The sequence below is a fragment of the Neomonachus schauinslandi genome, chromosome 2 (genome assembly GCF_002201575.2).
Source record: "Neomonachus schauinslandi chromosome 2, ASM220157v2, whole genome shotgun sequence".
NCBI lineage: Eukaryota > Metazoa > Chordata > Mammalia > Carnivora > Phocidae > Neomonachus > Neomonachus schauinslandi.
Window position 1 is genome coordinate 36,407,489 of NC_058404.1, and position 12,289 is coordinate 36,419,777.

The 12,289-nt window shown below is 36.2% G+C and overlaps 1 protein-coding gene across 1 annotated transcript in view; it reads left to right on the forward strand.

Annotated features, from left to right (window-relative positions):
- The window catches only part of LOC110573136 (A disintegrin and metallopeptidase domain 3-like), a 147,408-nt gene that overhangs the window by 100,632 nt on the left and 34,487 nt on the right, over positions 1-12,289 (forward strand). Inside the window, exons 17-18 of the mRNA XM_044912188.1 lie at positions 962-1,048; positions 2,715-2,829. Of these exons, the coding sequence (XP_044768123.1) occupies positions 962-1,048; positions 2,715-2,829 (202 nt within the window). The remainder of the gene's footprint in view (positions 1-961; positions 1,049-2,714; positions 2,830-12,289) is intronic.

The window sequence follows — 12,289 nt, forward strand, 5'->3', positions numbered from 1 at the left end:
TAGTGGATATTCTATCAGATAACCTGAGAAAAGCCAGCAGATAATCTTAGAAAATACCCCAAAGATATTGAGATTAAATTAAAATTTGGATAGAGGAATAAGCACTTAAAGTCTACATGAAAATGAAGTAAATAAACAACTAAAACAGTACCTTGTATTAATGAGCATTTACTATGTGCCAAACATCACTTTTATCCCTTTATGTCTAACAAATTGCTTCATCCTTATAGGCTACATTTTTTTATAACTTATAGTTTAAAAAAATTTGGGTATCAATTGCTATTCCAAATTCAAAGATGGATAAGCTGAGGCATGGAGCGATTAAATAATTTACACTAGGGTCACCCTGCTAATGTGAAAGAGAAGATATATTATCATTAATGTTGGAAATAAATATAAAAATGACAGAAACACTGATATTTAGCATTGATCAATAAATATGTGGCTCTGTGACCAAAGTAGTTCTTGCACTGAATATTGGGTCTGTCGATAACTTATGCATGACCTTAAAAGAGTACATTTATTTTTAGCAAATATAAAATGAGGATAAAAACATCTTCACAGGTTCAATCTGAGTATATATTATAAAAATGCATAGAAAATGCAAAGACAGATCCTAGCTCATTACAAATGGTCAGTACAAGTTGACTATATTTGTTCTTATGCCAATTAGTACCAATAAACTCACAGCTGTGCTCCCTCATGGGGAAAAAATAGTATCTCATTCTCAGAATTTTATATGTGGTAGTGTAATAACATGCCATTTGGACTCCCAACTTCTTTTAATAGAAGGAGTAGATGTCATGAAATCCAGATTCATCTGGTGTGTATGCGTGTGTGTGTGTATAGGGGAGTGTGTATTTGTATCTATCTTGTGCATCTAATTTTTGTACCAAGTACAATTGCTCAACTCTTGACTTTACATTTAAAATTTTTGTTGTTGGCTGTTTTAACATTTTAGTATTGTTTCCGTGGAAACTGCCAAGAAACCAGTGACTACCCAAATAGACCAAATTGTCAGTCAGAAAAAAATTGCAGTGGACATGGGGTATGTAATATTTCCTCTAATTTTACATATAGTGTTTAAAATCCATGTCAGTAACTTTTTCCAGGATAGTAATAAGGTTCAGAATTATTTGTTGTGGAAATTTCTTTTAGAAACTTACAGTTAAATAAGAAAAGTGGATTCCATTACATATACATATGATTTATGTGTTCAGATCATTATAGGCCTCATGAGCTAATAAACTTTGAACTTTGTACAAAAGTGCAGTATGCAACATACTCCAGTATGAAATTTTGGTGATGGGTTTACTGAAGATTACAAATGTATGTTTATATATGCTTATATAAATTTTGCTTATAATTGAATGTGTATATACTGATATGTTTAAACACAATATATTTATATTACACATATTACTTATAATCTTTTTGTGAGAGCAGAATTTCTTGTCCATTCAGATCTCTTTTGTCCTTTAATAGCTTCAGTTTATTTCCATGTGTGTCTCTTCCATACTATATTTGAAAACTCATTTACCAATGGACTTTTAGATAATGTCAAATTTTTACTTAACTAATGTAAATAATGGTGTAATGGATGTTGTTGTACATTCACCTTTGCACAATTACCTGATTTCTTAAACTGTTAGCAATGAAATGTGATGGGTCAAATTTATGCACCATTTAAATTTTCACAAATACTATGTTTTTTAGAAATATTTTACCAGTTTTTGCTCTCACCTATCATGAATGAAAATGTGCAGTTTCTCAAATTCTAGCCAGACTAGCTTCTTAGTTTTTAAAATTTCTTCTCACATGCTGAATCTATTGTTAATTTGCATTTAGTTAAGAAATAAAGATACAGTTCTTAAGCATGTATGTATCCTTATATTTGCCATTTACATTTCTATTTGTCCATCCATTGTGAAATTATCTACCAGGGTGTAGAAATTTTGTAAATTTTTCCAAGTTTGCATTTGGCTTTAACTTTGTGGCTAGTGTCTCCTGCCATATTGATGCTTCATATTTTATATAATAATCCAGGAAAAAAGTGACTTGCCTGCATGATTTGTATCAAAATTTTCTTCCAAATCACTTTCATGTCCTACATTAGCGGTTTCTTTTCTGTTTTTTTTTTTCCTTTCTTATGTAGTTTAAATTTAATTTCTGTATCAGTCTATGTCTAGATTCTCTATTCTGCTTCTGACCCTTTTGACTCATCCACCAGATCACATTTATAGATATTTTCTAGCCTTCCTATTTCTAGCAAAATACATTTTGGTATCTGTGTCTGGTTAAGAAAGCTTTTTCCTTTACGTTTTTCCTCCCATTTTTTGTAAAAGTTGGCTCTTATCCCAGGCACTTTTTTAAATCTAGCACAATTCATAATATGTCAACTCTCATTATTTTATAATTTCTAGCTTCATAATTTCTATGCCTTTTTAGAATAAGGCATTTTCATTGTATCAGAATGCTATTATTATTTAAAATAAGAGACAAATAAAAAGTATCTATGACATTGAACAGATATTGCAAAGACATTTATTATATTACATTTTATTGTAAAAATTATTTTCCACATTAAAGTAAAAACTGTATATATGAAGTGATCATATTTTAATAACTTACATTGACTAGCAGTCACAAATAATGCATTTAATTTTTACATTGTACCTAAAATGTTCTAATTTTTTGTTTGGTTTTGGTTTTAGGTTTGCAATAATTTGCTTAATTGTCACTGTGATGTTGGATATTCTCCTCCAGACTGTGAACCAACACCATCATCACCAGGAGGAAGTTATGATGATGGGTTTTGGTATCCAGAGAGTTAGTATCTAGATCAGTGTGCTTCAGTAGAGCTTTCTGTACTTATAGAAATGGTCTTCACTGACTGTGGCTGTTGATCACCTGACATGTCAATAGTGCAACTAAAGAACTAAAATTTCCATTTTATTTTACTTTATTTAATTTAAATTTAAGTAGCCATTTGTGGCTAGTGGCAACTATATTAAACAGTACAGATCTAGATCATACTGTCAATCAAAATTTTGTATATGCTTTTAGTTCCAATCAAGAAGCGAACATGCTAATAGACCTCCCTTTATTTTTAACCATGGTTCCCAAAACATTTCTGTTTATACAGCAGAGTTTTATAGATAAGTATGGTTAAATTACAGAATAGGTGACAGTTTTACTATATACTCTGTATATTCCAAGGATGTTAACTATTGTAATGTGCTAGTTGCATCTTTCAAATGACCATACTATTGAAAGGCAAAAGTAACAAAATCTGTAACCACAGCATATGGATAATAGATGGTATGAAACATTTTTAAATTTATTTGGTGAACATTCATGAACATTTGTTCATGTTCTTCATAGCATATTCATTTGTTCTAAATACTATAATGTAAAAATCTCATAAGAATATAATTCCATTAATGTCTTTCCATCTTTTGTGCTTTTGTAATTATGCATATATGTTTATATAAACCTGACAATACATTATTATGTTTGCCTTAAACAGCCAATGGAAAGTTAAAGATTTTTAAATATAAATATTTCCATTTACCCATCCATTTACTGTTTTCAAGGACTTTTCAACTCTTCCAGCAAATTCCTATTTCCATGTGGGTCATTTTCTTTCTCACTGAAAAACTTCCTTTAAAAAAAAAATATATATGTACACACACACACACACACATCTTCTGGTGACCAATTATTTTCAGCTTTTGTCTTTAAAATATTTTTATAAAATGTCTCAAATAGTGAAGTAGAATTCTTCATTGATAATCTTTACTTTCAGCAGTTCAAAGATGTAATTCAATTGTATCCTTAGTCTCATTTTAGGTCTTTCTCTATTTTGAATTTATTTTTGGGTATGGTGTCAGAAAGTGGTCCATTATCATTCCTCTGCATGTTGCTGTCCAGTACTTCCGACACCATTTGTTGAAGAGACTGTTTTTTTTTTTTTTTCCGTTAGATATTCTTTCCTGCTTTGTCGAAGATTAGTTGACCATAGAGTTGTGGGTCCTTTTCTGGGTTCTCTATTCTGTTCCTTGATCTCTGTGTCTGTTTTTGTGCCAGTACCATACTATCTTCACTACAGCTTTGTAATATAGCTTGAAGTCTGGAATTGTGATGTCTCCAGGTTTGCTTTTCTTTTTCAAGTTTGCTTTGGCTATTTAGGGTCTTTTGTGGTTCCATACAGGTTCTAGGATTGTTTGTTCGAGCTCTGTGAAAAATCCTGTTGGTATTTTGATAGGGATTGCATTAAATGTGTAGATTGTTTTGGGTAGTATAGACATTTTAACAATATTTGTTATTCCAATCCATGAGCATGGAATGCTTTTCCATTTGTGTCCTCTTCAATTTCTTTCATCAGTGTTCTATAGTTTTCAGAGTATAGGTCTTTCACCTCTTTAGTTAGGTTTATTCCTAGGTATCTTATTGTTTTCAGTGTGATTGTAAATGGGTCAGTTCCTTGATCTCTATCTGAGTCTTCATTATTGGTATATAGGAATGCAACAGAATTCTGTATGTTGATTTTATATCCTGCAATTTTGCTGAATTCCTGTATCAGTTCCAGCAATTTTTGGGTGGAGTCTTTTGGGTTTTCTACATAGAGATTCATGTTGTCTGCAAATAGTGCAAGTTTGACTTCTTCCTGGGCTATTTGGATGCCTTTTATATCTTTTTGTTCTCTGATTACTGAGTCTAAGACTTCTAGTATTATATTAAATAAGAATGGTGAAAGTGGACATAGTTCTTATTCCTGACCATAGAGGAAAAGCTCTAAGTTATTCCCCATTGGGGATAGTATTAGCTGTGTGTCTTTTGTTTTTGGCCTTTATGATGTTGAGATATGTTCCATCTATCCCCACTTGGTGGAGGATTTTTATCAAGAATGGATGCTGTACTTTGTCAAATGCTTTTTCTGAATCTATTGAGAGGATCATATGGTTCTTATCCTTTCTTTTATTAGTGTGGCATATCATGTTCATTGATTTGCAAATAATGAACCACCTTGCAGCTCAGAAATAAATCTCACTTTATTGTAGTGAATAATTCATTTAATATATTGTTGAATTCAATTTGCTAGTATCTGCTTGAGAATTTTTGCATCCATGTTCGTCAGAGATATTGGCCTGTAATTTTCCCCTTTAGTGGAGTCTTTGGTTTTGGAATCAAGGTAACGCTGGCCTTGTAGAATGAGTTTGAAAAATTTCCTTCCATTTCTATTTTTTGGAACAGTTTGAGAAGTATAGGTATTAATTCTTCTTTAAATGTCTGGTAGAATTTCCCTGGAAGCCATTTGGCCCTGGACTTCTGTTTGTTGGAAGATTTTTGATTACTGCTTCAATTTTTTTGCTAAGGGTCTGTTCAATTTTCTGTGTTTTTTTTTTTCCTGTTTTAGTTTTAGCAGTTTGTGTTTCTAGGAATTTACCCATTATTTCTTCCAGATTCCCCTTTTGTTGGCATATAATTTTTCATAATATTCCTTTATAATTGTTTACATTTCTGTGGTGGTCATTGTGATCTCTCTTCTCTCATTTGTGATTTTATTTATTTGGGTCCTTTCTCTTTTCTTTTTGATATGTCTGGTGAGGGGTTTATCAATTAATTCCTTCAAAGAAACAACTCTTAATTTTTGTCAATCTGTTCTACCTTTTTTTTCTATGTCATTTATTTTTGTTCCAATCCTTATTGTTTCCCTTTCACTTCTGACTTTAGGCTTCATTTGTTGTTCTTTTCTAGCTCATTTGGATGTGGTTAGGTTGTGTCTATGAGACTTTTCTTGCTTCTTGAGGTAGGCCTGTATTGCTATATACTCCCCTCTTAGGACCGCCTTGGTTGCATCCCAAAGGTTCTGGACTATGGTGTTTTCATTTTCATTTGCTTCCATGTGTTTTTTTAATTCTACTTTAATTTCCTGGTTCACCCATTCATTCTTCAGTAGGATGTTCTTTAATCTCCACGTATTTGTGGTCTTTCCTAATTTTTTCTTGTGGTTGACTTCAAGTTTCATAGTGAGTGATCTGAAAATATGCACGGTTGATCTCAGTCTTTTTGTACTTATTGAGGGCTGATTTATGACACAGTATGTGATCTATTCTAGAGAATGTCCTATGTACACTTGAAAAGAATGTGTATTCTGTTGCTTTAGGATGAAATGCTCTGAATATATCTGTTAAGTCCATCTGGTCCACTGTGTTATTTAAAGCCATTTTTTCTTTTTTGATTATCTGTTTAGATGATCTGCCCATTGCTGTATGTGGGTTGTTAAAATCGCCTATATTATTGTATATTATCAATGAGTTCCTCTATGTTTGTTACTATTTTATGTATTTTGGTGCTTCCAAATTGGGGGCATAAATATTTATGATTCTTAGATCTTCTTGTTTTCCATATAGTGTCCTTCTTCATCTCTTGTTTAAGTCTTTGGTTTAAGATTTAGTTTGTCTGATTTAAGTATGGTAACTCCGGCTTTCTTTTGATGCTATTAGCATGATAGATGGTGCTCCATCCTCTCACTTTCAATCTACAGTTGTCTTTAGGTCTAAAATGAGTCTCTTGTAGGCAGCGTATAGATGGGTCTTGTTTTGTTATCCATTCTGCTACCCTGTGTCTTTTGAGTGGAGCATATAGTTCATTTACATTCAGAGTGATTATTGATAGATATGAATTTAGTGTAATGGTATTACCTGTAAAGTTGTTGTTTCTGAAGATTTTCTCTGTTCCTTTCTAGTCTTTGTTGCTGTTGGTCTTTCTTTCCCACCCTTTAACATTTCTTGCAGGGCTGGTTTAGTGGTCACAAACTCCTTTAGTTTTTGTCTGTCTGGAAAACTCTTTATCTCCCCCTCTATTCTGAATGACCTTGCTGGATAGAATATTCTTGGCTTCATGTTTTTCTCATTCAGCACATTGAGTATATCATGCTACTTTCTTTGGTTTGCCAGTTTCTGTGGAGAAATCTGCTGCTAACCAGATTTGCCTTCCCTGGTAGGTCAGAGATTTCTTTTCCCTGGTTGCTTTCAGGATTCTTTCCTTATCTCTGTATTTTACAAATTTTGCCAAATTTGTCTTGGTGTTGGCTGTCTTTTGTTGATTTTGATGTGAGTTCTCTGTGTCTCCTGGATTTGGATGTCTGTTTCTTTCCCCAGATTAAGGAAGTTTTCAGATATAATCTTCTCAAATAAACCTTCTGCCCTTTTTCCTCCCTCTCTTCTTCTGGGACTCCTATGATATGAATGTTATTAAGCCTTATAGAGTCACTGAGTTCCCTAAGTCTACATTTGTGATTCAATATTTTTCTTTCCCTCTTCTTTTTGCCTTCATTATTTTTCATAATTTTATCTTCTGTATCACTTATTCATTCCTCTATTTCTTCCATCCTTGTGGTCATTACATCCAGTTGGTTTTGCATCTTGGTAATAGCATTTTTTATTTCGGCCTGACCAGTTTTTAGGTCTTTTATCTTTATGGTAAAGGTCTCTCTGTTTTTTTTCTATGCTTTTTCTCAAGTCCAGCTAGTATCTAATGTTTGTTGTTTTAAATTCTGGTTCAGGCATATTACTTATATCTATTTTCATTAGATCCCTGGCCATGGCCTTTTCTTGTTCTTTCTTTTGGTATGAATTCTCCGTTTTGGTGTTTTTGTCTATGACTCTGTCTTTTGTGTGTTAGGAAAGACTGTGTGTAATTGTATGTATTTCTACTAGAGCTGAAGCTTCGTAGCACTCTGTGATCAGTAGACCTGGTGTATGTATGTGTGGGTGGTTGTGTTGGTGTTCTGGAGGAGGGGCCCACTACTACTCTGGCTCTCAATCACACTTTCCCTAGTAAAAAAGGCACCTGAAGAGCACAGTGGGGCATGGCTTGGTGCACACAGCTCAAGCTTCCACTGTGTGTGCTGTGCTACTAGCTGAAGTCTATCTGTGCTGATGGGAAGGGTAAAAAATGGCATCTGCCCACTCTCTTTTCTGGAGAGGGGAGTTTGTGCCTGCTGTTGTTCAGGAAGCCCTCACAGAAGAGTGAACTATCTCCCCTCTTTGCCCCAGGCTTACATCAGATCCTTGCCTTCACCCTGTCTGTGTCCCAGCTATCTGCCCAGTGCTCCTGTGTTTTATATCAGGCACACAGCTGGGTTTCAAAACTCCATATTTAAGGACATGGTGTGGTGCAGACCCACACTGATCCTCTGGGGGAGGGTTTCACTGCACCGTGGCTGATATTGGTTTGTCCTAGAAAAGCAGTCACATGACAGTGCAGGGGCTCAGATTTTATAGTAAAGTGTAGCAAAAAATGGGCATCGAGGTTAGCTGCCCTCAGCAGGCATCTCTGCCCCTACGCTAATGGACGGGGCAGATCAATGGCACCTGCCATCTTTCTTGTCCCCTGAGAGGCTCTGCTGCCTCTCCCAAATGCACTCCAACTGTGTCTCCCAGTGTGACCTAGGAGATCCTCAGAGCAGCTGTCTGCTCCCAGGCCTCTGCCCTCCTTCTCCACAGGAGCACTGTTACCCCACCAGGCTCGACCCTGGTGATGATTCAGACTTCTAAAACTTTATAGACTTTTGGCTCCATTGACTTGTAAAAATTTTTGATAATCAGGCCCTCTTGTTTTCCCAGTCAATGGTTTCAGGGAAGTGTTTTTCTTGTGCAATCCCCTGCATGCTGCTTTATCTCTCTCTCTCTCTCTCTCTCATCTCCATGATCAGGACTCCCTCTGCTCCACAGCACCCATGATTCTTTTCTCCCCCAGATCACATCTCTGCACCTGCTAACTTCCATGATGGGGCCTCTTTTCTCCCTCTAGTTGTGCAGTTCTTTCTCTCAGTCCTCAGATCAATTTCCTGGGTGTTTAGAATTATTTGGTAATTATCTAGCTGAGTTCAAGGGAGGAGGGAAGCATAAAGTCCTCCAACTACTCTGCCATCTAAACTCCTCCCTCTATTTGATATTTTTTTTTTCTTTAATAGTTTTACATTTTTTTTTTTGCTGGTATTTTTTTTATTCTTATGTTAATCCCCATACATTACATCATTAGTTTTAGATGAAGTGTTCCATGATTCATTGTTTGTGCATAACACCCAGTGCTCCATGCAGAATGTGCCCTCCTCAATACCCACCACCAGGCTAACCCATCCTCCCACCCCCCTCCCCTCTAGAACCCTGTTTGTTTTTCAGAGTCCATCGTCTCTCATGGTTCGTCTACCCCTCCGATTTCCCCTGCTTCATTCTTCCCCTCCCACTACCTTCTTCTTCTTCTTCTTTTTTTTTTCTTAACATATATTGCATTATTTGTTTCAGAGGTACAGATCTGAGATTCAACAGTCTTGCACAATTCACAGCACTTACCAGAGCACATACCCTCCCCAGTGTCTATCACCCAGTCACCCCATCCCTCCCACCACACCCCCCACTCCAGCAACCCTCAGTTTGTTTCCTGAGATTAAGAATTCCTCATATCAGTGAGATCATATGATACATGTCTTTCTCTGTTTGACTTATTTCACTCAACATAATACCCTCCAGTTCCATCCACGTCGTTGCAAAGGGCAAGATCTCATTCCTTTTGATGGCTGCATAATATTCCATTGTATATATATACCACCTCTTCTTTATCCATTCATCTGTCGATGGACATCTTGGCTCTTTCCACAGTTTGGCTATTGTGGACATTGCTGCTATAAACATCGGGGTGCACGTACCCCTTCGGATCCCTACTTTTGTATCTTTGGGGTAAATACCCAGTAGTGCAATTGCTGGATCATATGGTAGCTCTATTTTCAACTTTTTGAGGAACCTCCATACTGTTTTCCAGAGTGGCTGCACCAGCTTGCATTCCCACCAACAGTGTAGGAGGGTTCCCCTTTCTCCGCATCCCCGCCAACATCTGTCGTTTCCTGACTTGTTAATTTCAGCCATTCTGACTGGTGTGAGATGGTATCTCATTGAGGTTTTGATTTGGATTTCCCTGATGCCGAGCGATATTGAGCACTTTTTCATGTGTCTGTTGGCAATTTGGATGTCTTCTTTGGAAAAATGTCTGTTCATGTCTTCTGCCCATTTCTTGATTGGATTATTTGTTCTTTGGGTATTGAGTTTGATGAGTTCTTTATAGATTTTGGATACTAGCCCTTTATCTGATATGTCATTTGCAAATATCTTCTCCCATTCTGTCGGTTGTCTTTTGGTTTTGTTGACTGTTTCCTTTGCTTTGCAAAAGCTTTTTATCTTGATGAAGTCCCAATAGTTCATTTTTGCCCTTGCCTCCCTTGCCTTTGGCGATGTTTCTAGGAAGAAGTTGCTTCGGCTGAGGTCGAAGAGGTTGCTGCCTGTGTTCTCCTTTAGGATTTTGATGGACTCCTGTCTCACATTGAGGTCTTTCAACCATTTTGAGTCTATTTTTGTGTGTGGTGTAAGGAAATGGTCCAGTTTCATTCTTCTGCATGTGGCTATCCAATTTTCCCAACACCATTTGTTGAAGAGACTGTCTTTTTTCCATTGGACATTCTTTCCTGCTTTGTCAAAGATGAGTTGACCATAGAGTTGAGGGTCCATTTCTGGGCTCTCTATTATGGTCCATTGATCTATGTGCCTGTTTTTGTGCCAGTACCATGCTGTCTTAATGATGACAGCTTTGTAATAGAGCTGGAAGTCCGGAATTGTGATGCTGCCAGCTTTGCTTTTCTTTTTCAACATTCCTCTGGCTATTCGGGGTCTTTTCTGGTTCCATAGAAATTTTAGGATTATTTGTTCCATTTCTTTGAAAAAAGTGGATGGTATTTTGATGGGGATTGCATTGAATGTGTAGATTGCTCTAGGTAGCATGGACATCTTCACAATATTTGTTCTTCCAATCCATGAACATGGAACGTTTTTCCATTTCTTTGTGTCTTCCTCAATTTCTTTCATGAGTATTTTATAGTTTTCTGAGTACAGATCCTTTGTCTCTTTGGTTAGATTTATTCCTAGGTATCTTATGGTTTTCGGTGCAATTGTAAATGGGATCGACTCCTTAATTTCTCTTTCTTCTGTCTTGTTGTTGGTGTACAGGAATGCCACTGACTTCTGTGCATTGATTTTATATCCTGCCACTTTACTGAATTCCTGTATGAGTTCTAGCAGTTTTGGGGTGGAGTCTTTTGGGTTTTCCACATAAAGTATCATATCATCTGCAAAGAGTGAGAGTTTGACTTCTTCCTTGCCAATTTGGATGCCTTTGATTTCTTTTTGTTGTCTGATTGCTGTGGCTAGGACTTCCAATACTATGTTGAATAGCAGTGGTGATAGTGGACATCCCTGCCGCGTTCCTGACCTTAGGGGGAAAGCTCTCAGTTTTTCCCCATTGAGAATGATATTCGCTGTAGGTTTTTCATAGAATGCTTTTATGATATTGAGGTATGTACCCTCTATCCCTATACTCTGAAGAGTTTTGATCAAGAAAGGATGCTGTACTTTGTCAAATGCTTTTTCTGCATCTATTGAGAGGATCATATGATTCTTGTTCTTTCTTTTGTTAATGTATTGTATCACACTGATTGATTTGCGGATGTTGAACCAACCTTGCAGCCCAGGGATAAATCCCACTTGGTCATGGTGAATAATCCTTTTAATTTACTGTTGGATCCTATTGGCTAGTATTTTGGTGAGAATTTTTGCATCCATGTTCATCAGGGATATTGGTCTGTAATTCTCCTTTTTGATGGGGTCTTTGTCTGGTTTTGGGATCAAGGTAATGGTGGCCTCATAAAACGAGTCTGGAAGTTTTCCTTCCATTTCTATTTTTTGGAACAGTTTCAGAAGAATAGGTATTAATTCTTCTTGAAATGTTTGGTAGAATTCCCCTGGAAAGTCATCTGGCCCTGGGCTTTTGTTTTTTGGGAGATTTTTGATGACTGCTTCCATTTCCTTAGTGGTTATAGGTCTGTTCAGGTTTTCTATTTCATCCTGGTTCAGTTTTGGTAGTTGGTACATCTCTAAGAATGCATCCATTTCTTCCAGGTTATTTAATTTGCTGGCATAGAGTTGCTCATAATATGTTCTTATAATTTGCTATAATTTGCTCCATTATACCTTCTGCCCCTCTCTCTCTTTTTTCTTCTTCTGGGATCCCAATTATTCTAATGTTGTTTCGTCTTATGATATCGCTTATCTCTCGAATTCTGCCCTCGTGATCCAGTAGTTGTTTATCTCTCTTTTTCTCAGCTTCTTTATTTTCCATCATTTCATCTTCTATATTACTGATTCTCTCTTCTGCCTCATTTATTCTAGCAGTTAGC